The sequence below is a fragment of the Lacerta agilis genome, chromosome 3 (assembly GCF_009819535.1).
Source record: "Lacerta agilis isolate rLacAgi1 chromosome 3, rLacAgi1.pri, whole genome shotgun sequence".
NCBI lineage: Eukaryota > Metazoa > Chordata > Lepidosauria > Squamata > Lacertidae > Lacerta > Lacerta agilis.
In genome coordinates this window covers 94,926,443-94,941,263 of record NC_046314.1, presented here as the reverse complement: position 1 = coordinate 94,941,263, position 14,821 = coordinate 94,926,443, and the positions used below count along the sequence as shown (strand labels likewise).

The 14,821-nt window shown below is 47.8% G+C and overlaps 1 protein-coding gene across 2 annotated transcripts in view; it reads right to left on the bottom strand.

Moving 5' to 3' along the window:
• Positions 1 to 14,821, bottom strand: part of KCNH1 (potassium voltage-gated channel subfamily H member 1) — a 218,599-nt gene that overhangs the window by 173,936 nt on the left and 29,842 nt on the right. For both annotated transcript variants that reach the window (XM_033144832.1, XM_033144833.1), the window contains exons 3-4: positions 12,285 to 12,391; positions 4,628 to 4,756 (exon numbers count right to left, since the gene is read on the bottom strand). In XM_033144832.1, coding sequence (XP_033000723.1) covers positions 4,628 to 4,756; positions 12,285 to 12,391 — 236 coding nt within the window. The remainder of the gene's footprint in view (positions 1 to 4,627; positions 4,757 to 12,284; positions 12,392 to 14,821) is intronic.

Below are 14,821 nucleotides of genomic sequence, written 5' to 3'. Positions count from 1 at the left end.
CAACTGTTTCCAACACCACCTTGACCAGAGCTAATCAATGGGGAAGGGCTTTAGCTTAGTGACAGATCACATGCTTTGCACAGAGAAGGTCCAAGGTTCAAGCCCCGACATCTCCAGACAGGGCCAGAAACCCTGGAGAGATGCTGCCAGTCAATGTAGACAATACTGAGCTAGATGGACCAATGGTCTGGTTTGCTTTAAAGCAGATCCCTATATTCCTCTTGCTAATCTGCTGCTCAGGAGTGTCACCACATTCAGGGCTTTTTGCCCTGAGTGACCGATAAGTACTGGGAGCATCCAGTGGTCAATCAAAGTCTGGTCCATTATGACAGTGAACAGCTCATCCAAGGCATGAGCACGACCAACTGTTACTCAGCACAGACCGCGTTCAAGTTAACACAAAACATTTGCACTAAGATGAATTAATTCTAAACTCAGCTCAGAACATAAGAAGGTCTCTTATACTCATTCAGACCACTGGTCCAGCTAGCACACTTTATTCTTTATTCAAGGTAGGGCTCAGTCATCCTCTGGTGCTGCTGGACCTGAGTGCAACTCCTGTGGCAGCTCCACAGGGAAGAATTGTCAAAACCTGGGCTGACCATTAGCAGGCTTCCTATAGTATAAGAGGACTTCCTGATTCAGCTGAGCCTTGCTTGAGCAACAAGATGCTCCTGGTGTGTTCCTGCATCTTGGTTTTTTTTAATCCTGTTTCCTGGTTTACCCTTTGGTCCTGACCTCCTCTCCATTCCTGAACACTGGCTGGCCCCACAGCAGATGACTGAGGCCCATATCCCAGGCCTGCCATCGTTTGACCCTCAGCTTGACTCTGGTGCATGGGAGGGGAACTGTTATCAGATTGAGGGCCACATTCCCACTTGGGTATTCTTTGGGGAGGCGGCACATCCAGTGGCCTGAGGCAAAAGAGGGAAGAACCTCTGTTCTCTCTCTCTCTCTCTCTCTCTCTCTCTCTCTCTCTCTCTCTCACACACACACACACACACACACACACACACACTCCATCCAGGCAACCAAAAGGCATTATCAAAGTTTGATGACATATTCCAGCCAAGCAAAAGGAGACTGTGAAGCAAGGCTGGGGGCGGGGGTGGCCTGGAGAGAGGAGGTGTGACTGAGGAGGAAGCAGAATATAGATTGAGTCCTAAGGGCCAGATAGAGGGGCTTGCAGGGCCACATTTGGGGGTGCCCGGGCCTGAGGTTCCTTATGCCTCCTATAGTGCACCACTTGTCCCCTCCCTCAAGGAGCAATGACCTCATGAAAGTGGGATGGAAGGAGCAATTAAAAAGGGAAATAGGAAGACAGATGCAGAATGCAAAGCTGGAGTAAGCCCAGAATCCTTTCCAAAAATGAGTCCAGGACTCATTTCTACCTACTGTGGGGCACCTAGTTGGGTCAGAAGCATCATATGGCTTTTCCCTATACTGTACTGCCTATTTTCACCGCCCTGTACAAAGCTGGGATTTGCACCAGTGTAAGGACTCTTAAATCTCAGTCTCTCTCCCTCTCTTGTAACTGCTCTTAACATTCTTTTCAAGAACCTACATTTGGTACGTGTCCTTCTACAGAATCCCATTTGCTTCATTTACAAGGTGATCATAGGCAGCTTTAAAAAGTGAATCAGCTCTGTGATGTGCATCCCAAACATTAGCTTATAATTGAGAAGCTTATGGGGTACAGCAGATCTATAATTTCTTTAAACATTAGCATTTCTAGCATCTGCGCTCAAAATGAACAGCAGCTTCTCCCTGCTGTTTCATCTGTCTCCCCCTATGTCATCTCAGGATAATAGGCCCCCTTCACTTTTGTGAATTTGTCTGTCCCTAGTCACTAACTAGGCACACATCTGCTTCAGTTACTCACAATCACTTGGGCAAATCAATAGCTAACCTTTTAATAGGAAGCTACTCAATAGTGATGCCAGTTTTTCGTCTTTGGTTGCATTAGCAGTGATCACAGCTATGTCACACAAGGAGCCATAGATCCTAACCTTCCCTAGTTACTTATTGAGTGGATAACTTCTTTTATCTCCTGTCTTGATTTAAATGTAGCTTCATTGAGGCCTGTATTAAAGGATTGCATTTGTATTGATTTATATCATACTTTATCGTTAAACCACTTTGAGAGCTTTGTCTAGGATTTAATTTTGCAATCGATAATAATAAACAACAGTAGCAATCCTGAGAGGTATGCATCACACGGAGAAACAGTGGCTTCATGAAACCCATCCAAGACAACGTCATAGCTGAGCAGGGATCTGAACTCGAGTTTCCCAAATTCCAAGCACAACAACTCCTCGCTGGGCAGCTTTCTCTAGACTGCTAAAATAAAAATATGCAGAAAGTCACCCTTGCTACAGGACTAATCATTTGTTTATGTATCTCAGTACTGCCTACTCTGATTGGAAGTAACTCTCCTGGGTCTCAGTAAATGATCCTTCTAACTGGTGGTGCCAGGAATTGAACCTGGGATCTTCTGTGAGTGCTGGAAGGAAGACCATCTCCCTGCTGCAAGGCCCGTTTCCCCTTGGCCTAGGGGGTGGAGCCCAGACTCACCCTGAACAGCTAAAAGACTCCCGGGAGGCCACTGGGACATTGCTGGAACAACTCTTGGGTGGGGGCAACTGGCTAAAATGTTTTAAACGGTTCTAATTTTGGTCCCTCTGTTCTGCTTTTGTTGGGTTAAAGGTAAAGGTAAAGGTAAAGGGACCCCTGACCATTAGGTCTAGTCATGTCCGACTCTGGGGTTGCGGTGCTCATCTCGCTTTAATGGCCGAGGGAGCCGGTGTACAGCTTCCGGGTCATGTGGCCAGCATGACAAAGCTGCTTCTGGTGAACCAGAGCAGCACATGGAAACACCGTTTACCTTCCCGCCAGAGTGGTACCACAGAGCATAGGATTTGCTGATCAGAAGGTTGGTGGTTCGAATCCCCACAACGGGGAGAGTTCCCGTTGCTCGGTCCCTACTCCTGCCAACCTAGCAGTTTGAAAGTGCATCAAAGTGCAAGTAGATAAATAGGTACCGCTTCAGTAGGAAGGTAAACGGCGTTTCCGTGCGCTGCTCTGGTTCACCAGAAGCGGCTTAGTCATGCTGGCCACATGACCCGGAAGCTGTACGCTGGCTCTCTTGGCCAGTGAAACGAGATGAGTGCCGCAACCCCAGAGTCATCTGCGACTGGACCTAATGGTCAGGTGTCCCTTTACATTTATTAATTTATTAGTTTGTTTGTTGCTTGTACAGGCTATTCCGTTTTGTAATATTTCATGTTTTGTTGTGTTTTTATATATGCTGTGAGCTGCCCAGAGTGGCTGGGGAAATCCAGCCAGATGGGTGGGATATAAATATATTATTATTATTATTATTATTATTATTATTATTATTATTATTATTATTATTCTACATGCAGGACCAATTCGTGGTTTAAGGGAGCCTTGGGAAATGTCATGTGCTGCATTTCCCATGGCTGTGGTCACTCTCCCTCTCCACCCTGATGGATAGTCAGGTGTGCACATTTCCCCCCACTGTCAGTGTCTCTCCCTGCTCCCCATTGCTGAATGCTCCCCCACCACACAGAGACACACAGACACACACACAACTGCTAGGCACCTACTTGCTCTTTCCTTCTCCCAACTCTTGTGGAAGTTTACCATGTAGCCCAGAGGTCAATGGGAGTGGTGGTGGGCTGTATGGCAGCAACAGATCCTGGAGGCACTGTGAGGTGTGCCAGGCCACTGCTGCCCCCTTAACCGGGCAGCTATTTAATTCCTGCACAGCTGGCTTTGCTGCAGTGTATCTCAGGAGTGACACTATGCCAGGAGCAGACCAGAAGACACTGTGAGGAAATTCAAATGGGGGCTCCTTGAAAACATCAGCAGAGGCCCTTTTCTCTCAGTGCCAGAAAAGTTTTAAAGGGGGTGCTCCTGGTTCAATGGGGGGGGGGTGTTTCAGAGGTGGTGGGCCCCGCAGGGGTCTCAGAGCCCAACCATGGCCTGTGCAAATGCCATTTCTGTCCACTTGCAGTGTTATAGTCCCTCCCCATTATACTCTTAAGGCCACAATTGAACCACACATTTGAAGCACTGTGATGGCTTCCCCCAAAGGATTCTGGGAGCTGAAGTTTGTTGAGGCTCCTGAGAATTATTAGGTCAATCATTCCCTCTTCTCTGGGAACTCTGGGTATTGTAGCTTTGGGAGGCAACTAGGGGTCTCCTAACAACACTCAGCATTATAAACGCCGGCTCCCTTGGCCTATAGAGCGAGATGAGCGCCACAACCCCAGAGTCGGACACGACTGGACCTAATGGTCAGGGGTCCCTTTACCTTTACCTTGGTTTACAACCATAATCCTCTCCAGAGGTCCAGTTGTAAACCAAAACAGGTTGTAACCCAAGGCGTGCTTTTGCCAATGGGGCCTCCAAAAAAAGGGAGGTGGGTTGTAATTAAAAAAAAATGGGTTGTAATCCAAAAAAGAGAGAAATGCACTTCTAGGTTTGACGTGGTTGTAATCCAAAAGAGTTGTAATCCAAAACGGTTGCAAATCAAGGTACCACTGTATATATTTTAAATATGCATTTGTGTCCCCCCCCAAAAAAAGAGCTAAGAACAAACCTTTGCACGAATCATCCTCTATTGGCTGCTTGAAAGCTGTTATGTCACTGAACGTGCAAAGAAACAAAACAACTTTGTCCTGTTCATTTCGAATTGGAGCAATTTTCACAAAGAACCAAACAGGAGTCCCTGGGGGGGAAACAACACACACAAAAAACTGGTCAATGACATAAAAGCTGTACAGCTTGCCAACCATATTGTTTTACGGGGAGAGGCACTGCTTCAGCAAACAAACAGAAGGACAAAAGGTTATATGGTGGCAGCAAAACAGCAGAAACAACTGACTGCAAACCTATACCCACTTACCTGGGAATGTGTCCCATTGAATTCATTGGGGCTTACCAGTGGCGTAGCAAGGGAGGGGCGTAGGGGGTGCTGCGCCCCGGGTTCTAGGGGAGAGGGTGACACTTGGTGGCCCCTCCTGCCACTCCCCGCTGCCCGGCACCCCGTCCGTGCTGGTCCACAGACGGCCGGGGCAGCCCCACAAGCCACCGCCCACCCAGCGGCCCACCCAGTCGCAGCAGCGCCGGGTCGGATGCACTGTGCATGCCCGGAAATTCTGGGCATGCACAGTGCATTCAAGTCGGCACTGCTGCTCCCGCGGAGACCAGGCGACCCACTGAGCAGGCGGCGGGTCACCCTGCTGAGCGGGCGGCAGGGAGTGGGGCAGCCCCGGATGGGGCAGCCCCACCACCCCCACCCGCTCAGCGGGTTACCCGGTTGCCATGGGAGCAGTGACGCTGACTTGGATGCACTGCGCATGCGTGCAGCCTGTCCCCGGGCAGTGCAGAGGCTTCCTCCGCCACTGGGGCTTACTTCTCAGTAGCTTGTACAGCATCAGTGGACAGCATGTGGTCCACAGGTCACATTCACCCTTTGACTATTCTCTGTGAGGCCCACCAAGCCCCATACCACACATTTAAATCACTATTATACCACTTTAACCCCCAAAGAATCCTGGGAGTTGTAGTGTGTGAGAGTTGTTGACCCCTACTTCCCTCACAGAGTTACAATTCGCAAAGTAGTTTAAGAATCAGACTTTCTCCCCAAGAAACTCTGGGAACTGTAGTTCTGGGAGGGGAAGTGTCCTAACAACCTTCAGCACCCTTAGCCAACCACAGCTCCCACATCAAATCAGCACAATCTTTGCACAAGAGGAAGGTATAAGCAGGCTTGGGGAAAACTTGGCATATGCAAAATATTAAGGGGAAAAACCCGAAGTGGGAGTGGAACCCCTCCAAAAACCTAATGAGTACTGAGCATAGTAAGCGGCTATAGAATGCTTGCTGACAGTGAGAGAGAGGGAATGGGAAACTGGGGGAAATGAGAATGGAGTGGCTGGAATCCTGAACAGGAAGCACTCCATGCGGCAACTTTTTGTTGCAGTTCCCATCTGAAAATTAGATTTCCAATGATGCAACTATCCTCCTTGATATTTGGTTAGTTTGGTTAGTCAAGGAAGCACATTACTGTACTTCTGATGATTGACAGCAGTGGAAGGATGCAAGAAAAGAAGTAGAAGTAAGCCCCCTCCCTGCCCGCAAACCCACCTTTTCCCATTGGAATCCTGGAGTTCTACTGCCTGTAAGAAGTCCAACATTACAGGAGAAGGAATGAGGATTTTGGTTTTGCTTCAAAAGCATGCAAACCTTCTTTGAACAGACATCAGAGTAGTTCAAAAGAAAGAAAGATGTTCATCAAGGGAAATAATGGTGCTATCTTGCTCCTTTCAACTCTCTTATATATATATATATAGAGAGAGAGAATGGATCTGTTTGCAACCAGTCACAAAATGCAGAAATTGAGGTCACTGTTGAAATGCATTTGTGGGGGGCGGGTCTTTGGGTGCAATGAATACCGTAATCACATAGCCTAGACTGTGTATGCTCTCCAAGAAACAAACAGATAGTCTGCATTGACATAATTTATTTTATTTGTTTATTAGAGCATTCATATCCCACCATTCTAGTGTAAATACACCGCTCAGGGCAGCTGATCCAGATTCCCTTCCCAAGAAAATCATCACAACATGTATAAATTATGCTGCCTGACTCACATTACATAACACCTGCTTCTGCTCATTTTAGAGAGGAATGTTGGGAAAACTCACAAAGCTTTGATATAAGGTTTGGAGGGGTCATAAAGTTCGCCTCAGAGTCAAGGTGAGCTTCAAAGCTTTGCAATTTCCCTGGGGCCACAGAGTTGAAGGCAGCACACTCTGTCCCCACCTACCATCAACCAGGGCACCAAGGTGACTATGAGGTTCCATTCCTGCCTCCCAAGCAGAACGTCACAGCAAGGATGGAGACCAACTTCCACCAGCCAAAGAAGGAGCAGCTGCAGGGAGACCACTTCCCTCTGCTCTTTGCCCAGAAGAACACTTTGCTCTGACTGACAGTTGCCCTGAGACCGCAGATGCAAGAAGCAAGGGCACTCTGGCCCCATCCATCATTCAAAGGAACTAGGGCCATCAATTGGTATTCAGGCAAGGACAACAGCAAGGGGAGATCGGCTTGGATAAAAATGCCTCCTCACAGAATGATAGACCAGCAGTTTGTTCTGGCCTTAAAAACAGATTGCCCTTTTCCCTCCAGTACTCTTCTCCTTGGCATTAGCCACTTTGGGAGACAGCAATCGTCTAAAAAGCAAGATTATTATTTTTTTAAAGCAAATAAATATGTAGGGCCGGCCTTGGGGTTTCTCCAAAGGCTGTAGGTGCTGTGGAATGTGGTGGCTAAATTGCTCATGGGAGCGAATTACCACAGGCGCATAAGACCCTGAAGGATTTACGGTGTCTGCCGAGGGGCTGACATATAAGGCCCATACAGTTGTATCTCAGAAGTCGAACAGAATCTGTTCCGGACGGCCATTTGACTTCCAAAACGTTCGACTTCCAAAGTGCGGCTTCTGATTGGCTGCAGGAAGCTCCTGCAGCTAATCGGAAGCCGCAGAAGCCCCGTCGGATGTTTGACTTCCGAAAGAACATTTGAAAACCAGAACACTCACTTCCGGTTTTTGATCGTTCGGGAGCCAAAACGTTTGACTCCCAAGGCGTTCGGGAGCCGAGGTACGACTGTATAACTAACATATATGGCCCTATGCAGCTCAGGACCAGGTTACATGAGAGACCGCCTTATCCTTTACATACAGAGCAGATCACTGCTGTTGGCAGGAGAGTTCCAAAGATCTCAGAAGCTCACTCGGGTGGCCGGGCAAGACTTCGGGCGGCCGGGCGAAACTGTTGAAGCAGCAGGTGTGCACAGGCACTTCTAAGTGGCAGCGGCCATTACAAGTGGCGGCGGGTGAGCAGTCTGTTTTTAAAAATGTTTCACCACATATGTTCTAGCGCCCGTTAATTTAACGGGTTTAAAGCACTAGTTACAATATAAAAACAAAATAAGTCTATGACTTGGCTTAACACCTGAGCAACAGATGAATTCCTGGCTTGTTCACATACCTCAAACCACTTCCCACCTTCCAGCTACCCAGCTTCCCCAAGCCTGGATAGCTCAGTTGGTTAGAGCATGATGCTGATAATGCCAAGGTTGCAGGTTTGATCCCTGCCAGTGTGGTGTAGTGGTTAAGAGCGGTAGACTCATTATCTGGGGAACCGGGTTCGCGTCTCCGCTCCTCCACATGCAGCTGCTGGGTGACCTTGGGCTAGTCACACTTCTTTGAAGTCTCTCAGCCCCACTCACCTCACAGAGTGTTCATTGTGGGGGAGGAAGGGAAAGGAGAATGTTAGCTGACTTGAGACTACTTCAGGTAGTGATAAAGCGGGATATCAAATCCAAACTCCTCTTCTTCTTCTTCTTCTTCTTCTGTGTGGGATAGCTGCATATTCCTACATTGCAGGGGGTTGGACTAGATGGTCCTCAGGGTCCCTTCCAGCTCTACAATTCTATAAGCCTCCCTCCCTTTAAATCACATTTATTTGGGAGTAAATCCCACTGAATTCAGTGTGGCTTACTTCTGAGTAGACATGTATAGGATCGCACTAAATGCTACCCCAGCTGGATATACCAGCTACACACTAGGCCTGCTACGAAAGCTAGGCATGTGTCACCTCTCCTTTAATTACTGGGTATGGCAAAGCAGACGGCTGAGTTTTGGTTACATAATAGTTACAGCTGACCTTTGAAACTCCCTCAATCAATATTACACTATTCATTTTTAATGCTGATGCTGTACATGATGCAGGAGCTGCGCGTTCAGCCCGGGATTCATTAGTGAGCAAGTCAAGTGTTTGCGATTGGGATGGGTTAGACAGGCTATGCAGGAGATAACAAAAGTTTTTAGATACATAAGCCGAGTGAAATCTCTTGCCATCTGACCGACTGCTTTTAAGATTAATGCACCGGAAATTCTGCGAGGTACTAACTGCTCCATCCTAGCAAGCAGAATACATAGTGAGAAGCGGGGGGGTGGGGGTGGCTGGCCCTTCACCGCTTCACAGGAGGCGGTTATGCTGTTAGACCCGGCAAAGCCATTTCCAGCATCTTAAAAGGCTTCTTCCTTCACGCTTGTCTACCATCGAACCCAGCCGTGGGCTGGCTGAGAAGAGGGTCAATAGGTTAGAACGCTACATGTTAAGATGAAGAAATCCTATTTCATTCCCCGAGGAAGAATCAGAAAGGGCTGAGGTTACTCTGTTGAACTACAAATATCTGAAAAGTGGTTAAATAAGAAAAATAAGTCTTCGGCCCAACAGCTCTTTTGAAAAGATGTATCGATTGTATGTCTCTTTAGTACACTTTTTAATGAGTACTTAGGGTGGGGGTGGGTGGGGTGCAACAGATTTAAACTAACACCAACAGGACTTAACAGATTTAAACTAACACCAACAAGGGAATCATAGAACTGGAGACTTGGAAGGATATGTAACTGTCCCATGTGGGGATCGAACCTGCAACCTTGCTGTTATCAGAACTATGCTCTAACCAACTGAGCTATCCAGGCCCACAGCTCAGTGGCAAAGCATCTGCTTTGCCTGCAGGAGGTCCCAGGTTCAATGCCTGGCATCTCCAGGTAGGCCTGAAACTTCAGGTGGGGTGTACGCCCCTGTACGGAACAAAAGGAGTCCAACGAATCTGAGTGGTTCTCCCGGTGCTCTTATCCTTTCCTACAGATTGGCGCTGGCCACTTTGTGCTGCAAAACTGCCCCGAGCAGAATCCTGTCTCAGAAGGAGCGGTACTTCAGGCTGTACTATAATAGGCAGGAAGGGAACAAGCTGAACATGAATAAAAGATGACAAGCGAGGCAACGATCAGGTACGGAGGCATTATTCGGTCCCTGTAGGAGCATGCTGAGTCTCTGAAAACTGACAAGCAACCAGATTGCGAACACTAAGGCTTGCAGTCAGTAAGGACAGAAGAAGGACCCTGCTAGATCGGGCCAGTGGCCCATCTAGTCCAGCATCCTGTTCTCACAGTGGCCAACTCGATGCCCATGGGAAACCTGTGAGCAGGACTTGAGCGCAATGGCAGTCTTCCTACTTGCAATTCCCAGTAACTGGCATTCAAGGACATACTGTCTCTTGATTGCCAGTAGCCATTGATAGCCCTGTCCTCCATGGATTCGTCTAATCCTCTTCTAAAGCCATCCATGGTGGTGGCCATCAGCACCTCCTGTGGGAGGAAGCTGGAAGACCCAAATAAAATACCGTATTTTTCGCTCCATAAGATGCACTTTTTCCCTCCTAAAAAGTAAGGGGAAATATCTGTGCGTCTTATGGAGTGAATGGTGATCCCTGGAGCTGAATTGCCCAGGGGCCAAAAGAGGATCATGCTTTTTATTTTACAAAGAGAAAGGGGGGGTGTTGAAAGGACCCCACTCAGCAGCTGATCAGCAAGAGATCGAGAGAGAGATAAGAGTCCCGGCTCCCTTTCAGCCCCATCCTCCATTGTTGAATGTGCTGCAGAGGGAGGTTGTTTGTTTCCCCAGCAACATGTGACTGGCTGATTAGATTATCTGTCTGGAAACTGTAGAAAAGGCTCCCTTTCCTTTAGAAGCTGCAGAAATGTGAGTTGAACCCCATAAAAACGGGGCTTTCCTCTTTGCTTTTTTCCCCTCTGCAAAACTTTTAGCTGATCCTCAAAAAAGGGGACTTTTTTTTCTTGTTTCCTCCTCTAAAAACGAGGTGCGCCCTATGGGGCGAAAAATACGGTAAATGTCCTCTGTTCTTCAGATGATAATGATTCTAATTTATTTATTTTCTTATTATTATTAAAATTTTCCAATTAAAAGCACAAATCATTACATGGTTAAACGTTTCATACTCACCCCTCTCCCACCGAGGGGAGCAAAGTATCTGAACCCCTCTCTCACAGGAGTACATAAAATCATTAATGATTTTAATTTATTACCCCCTCTTCACCCTAAGGTCCCAGTGTGGTCTACGATAATTAAAAACACAACATTCACACACACACACACACACACACACAGCAACAAGGTGTGGGATATAGCTATTAATGATAAATTAACATGTGCCATTAAGGTAAGACGGGGAATATGCAAGAGAAATTATTTTGAGGAGATATGGAAGGTGTTTGTAGAATTTGTACTGTTAAAACGGAAACGGGTCAAACTATCGCAGGAGGTGTTGAAATTTTGGGAGGTTGGGTAGTTACAATGGAATTGTCTCTCTGGTGGGGTGCACATTTTTATTCTTATTTATTTACGTTCATTACTTTGTCAAAATAAAAGAATAATAATAATAAAAGAAAAAAGGGGGAAGGCGGGGAATAAAGGGGGGGGAAGAATGCAATCACCAAAAATGGGATGTGTTTCAGGTATCAAAGGTCAGGATAAATTAAAGGCTAGGTTCGGGATTAGGCTTTTAAATCTATGTTTTGGAGAATGCTGGGATTCTACGGCGCCATATCAGGATTTCTTCAATAAGAAGATCACTAATGACAGAAATACAGCTTGCCTACCATGCTTAATACCCATCCCTTAAAACAGGGGTAGGATCAGCCTCAGGCCATAGGTCAAGGATGATGGGAGTTGTAGTCCAGCAATATCTGGAGGTAAAAGACCAATATTGGCTGGGGCTGATGGGAGTTGTATTCCAACAATGTCTGCATTAAGGACACAAGGTTGGTGATGGCTGCTGTAATTAGTCTGGTATCAAAACTCTGCAAAAAGACAGCTTACTTGCACTCACTGATGCTTCCAGTTACAATTGACGATGCATCATTATTGGAAATTCTATTACAGTGGTACCTCGGGTTAAGAACTTACTTCATTCTGGAGGTCCGTTCTTAACCTGAAACTGTTCTTAACCTGAAGCACCACTTTAGCTAATGGGACCTCCCACTGCCGCTGCACCTCCAGAGGACAATTTCTGTTCTTATCCTGAAGCAAAGTTCTTAACCTGAAGCATTATTTCTGGATTAGCGGAGTATGTAACCTGAAGCGTCTGTAACCCGAGGTACCACTGTACTGTATCCCAAGTAAAGGTATAATTCTCATCTCTCACTCCTCCTGAAAACTTGTTAGTGCCAAGGAAAGGGCAGAGAGGAATAGTACTCCCAGTGCCATTTCCATAGCAGCGATGATGTCTTGTTAAACCACATCTCATGATCTGCTTTCCTGCCTGCATTTCTGTTTCAACGTGGCAGTGTTGAAAGGTGAGTGAAAAACCTGACTTACTGTTCTTCTTGTACATCAAGATTTCAAAGGAGTTCATCTCGTAGTTCTCAAATGTCTGTCGAACTTTATCTATGGTGTCTTTGTCAGTCAGCTCTCCGTACATAAAACTGCGGGGAAAGTGGAAAGACGTTCAAAGTAAGATAGAAGGCAAGGCATATTGACACAACAAGGCATTTACAAAAATGTATTAATGGTTATTAGGGTACTCTCAGTAGGATTTGCATACCTAGCAACTGGGGCTTGTTTGTTGACACTAACTAACAAAAGAAGAGACTTTTGTTTGAAACATGTTGGCATTTGGGCTTTTTTTTTTAAAAAAAAAAATCAGCTTACTATATGTCAGGCTTCGGGAGAGCGGCTTCCTCCCTCCCTTTGGCCGTGGATAAGCAGAACAAACCAAAAATAGCCTCTTACCATTTAAAGAGATTTTAATGATCCCAGCTCAAGAACAAAGAGTCCACCTCGGAGTAAAGGTGCTCCCAATTAAGGTTTCCACCCACTTCCCCCTTAGTCACTTCCGCTGCTTGCAACCTGATCTCGCAACCACCGTGCCTTCTGTGCAGCTACCCAACTAATCTCCTTGACCTTGGACTGGGTGGCTGGACACTTTCCAGCGAACCAGAGTCTGTTAACTCTCTCTCTCTCTCTCTCCCTGTTCTTCTTCTCCTAGCTGTTCACACACACACACACACACACACACACACACACAGACACACCCAGTTCCTCCCAACTTTTGTCTCCTGAACTATGTCCCTCTGCTAACCACAGTTCCAAATCTATACTGTCCCACTGCTCCTGGGAAGATTTAGGATCCTGATCAGCAGCAGGGAGAGGGGGAAGCTCCCACCATTCCTCATCTGTGCAGCCCTCCTCAGCACAGTCCCCGACACTATATTCTCTTCTTTTTGTTGCACCATTTCTCTCTGTACGTGTGTGTGTGTGTGTGTGTGTGTACCTGCACATTTTAAACATTTTTCTTCTCAGAAAACCGTGAAAAGGCTATCAATGGCTACTAGCCATGATGACTATGTTCTGCCTAGTCATTGGTAGTAGCCATGTTTCTGAATACCAGATGCTGGAAACCACATGAGGTGAGAGTGCTTAAGGATGCCCCATAGGGATCTGGTTGGCCACTGTGAGAACAGGACCCTGGACCAGATGAGCTATTGGTCTAGATGGCTTTCCCTATGTCATTAACGCTGGGAATTGTAGTTTTCAGGCAGGAGCCAGCCTTGTTCCTAGATGGCCAGTTTGTCAACCATTCATCCCAAGTTCCTTGCACAAAAAATGCCAGCATGACAATCTTCCAAAGTACCTTAGAGCATGAAGAGCATGGGTCATGACTTGAAGGCCACCAGTGTAGTAAGCAAAATTTTGGACTTTGACAAGGGAAACCCAGGTGCAGGTTCCAGTTTAGCTTTCTAGGCAACCTTAGGTGAGGCAAGGCCTCTCAAAGTAACGTACACACAAGATTGCTGTGAGTACAAAATGGAATATATACTTTTATTTTCTGGCTAAGTACCTTAAAAGAAGGAGAGAATACAGAAGTGCCACGACCACTTTGATCTTGCTAGTTTCATGATTGGTATCCTTCCTATGTGGTTTACTGGTGCCAAACATGATGAATCTGCACATTATCTAACACTCTCGGAGGGTTGAGGAACCTGGGGCCAGGGGCGTCGCTGGGGCTGGGCGGTAGGGGCGGTACGCCCCCAGTGACAGGGTGACAAGCGGCGGGTGGGGGTGACAAGCGGCGGCCCCTCCCGCCACTCCCACGCGCCGCCGCTCCCTCCGTCACGCCGGGAGCAGCAGCGCTGCACAGACGGGGTGCTCCTCCCAGGGTGACCGGTGGTGCGTGGGGAGTGGTGGGAGGGGCCGCCGCATGTCACCCCCACGCACCGCCGCTCGCTCCGTCGCCGTGGGAGCAGCAGCGCACAGTGTGTGCGGTGCTGCTGCTCCCAGGGCGAAGGAACGAACGGCGGCACGTGGGGTAACAAGCAACGGCCCCTCCCACCACTCCCACGTGCCACTGCTCCGCTCCCTACCCGCTGGGCTCAGGGAGCGGAGCCCGGGGGAAAGGACAGGGGCAGGCCAGCTGGCCCAACCCCTTTCCTTTCCCCGGGACGGCTCCACTCACGGAGCGCAGCGGGAGAGGGGCAGGCCAACTGGCCCGCGCAGAGGCATTGTTCTGTGCGCATGCGTCATGGTGTCATGCGCACAGAGCAACGTCCCGCCCCCATGGGTGCCGCTGGGCTTGCCGCCCCTGGCAGCCCAGCGGCTAGCTACGTGCCTGCCTGGGGCCCTCCAGATGCTGTTAAACTACAACTCCCATCACCCCTGGCTTTTGGCCATGCTAGCTAGGGTGGCCGGGAGAGGGAGCCCAGCAACATTTAAAGGGCTACAGGTTCCTCATCCCTATCCTAAAAGCTCTCTCCTGAATAAGTCCTGCTCTCTCAGCCACAAAATGCAGCTGTGGTTTCTACAGCCTGGGGAAGATTAAACTGAACAGAGGGCTGATCAGATTGTTTTCATTCAAC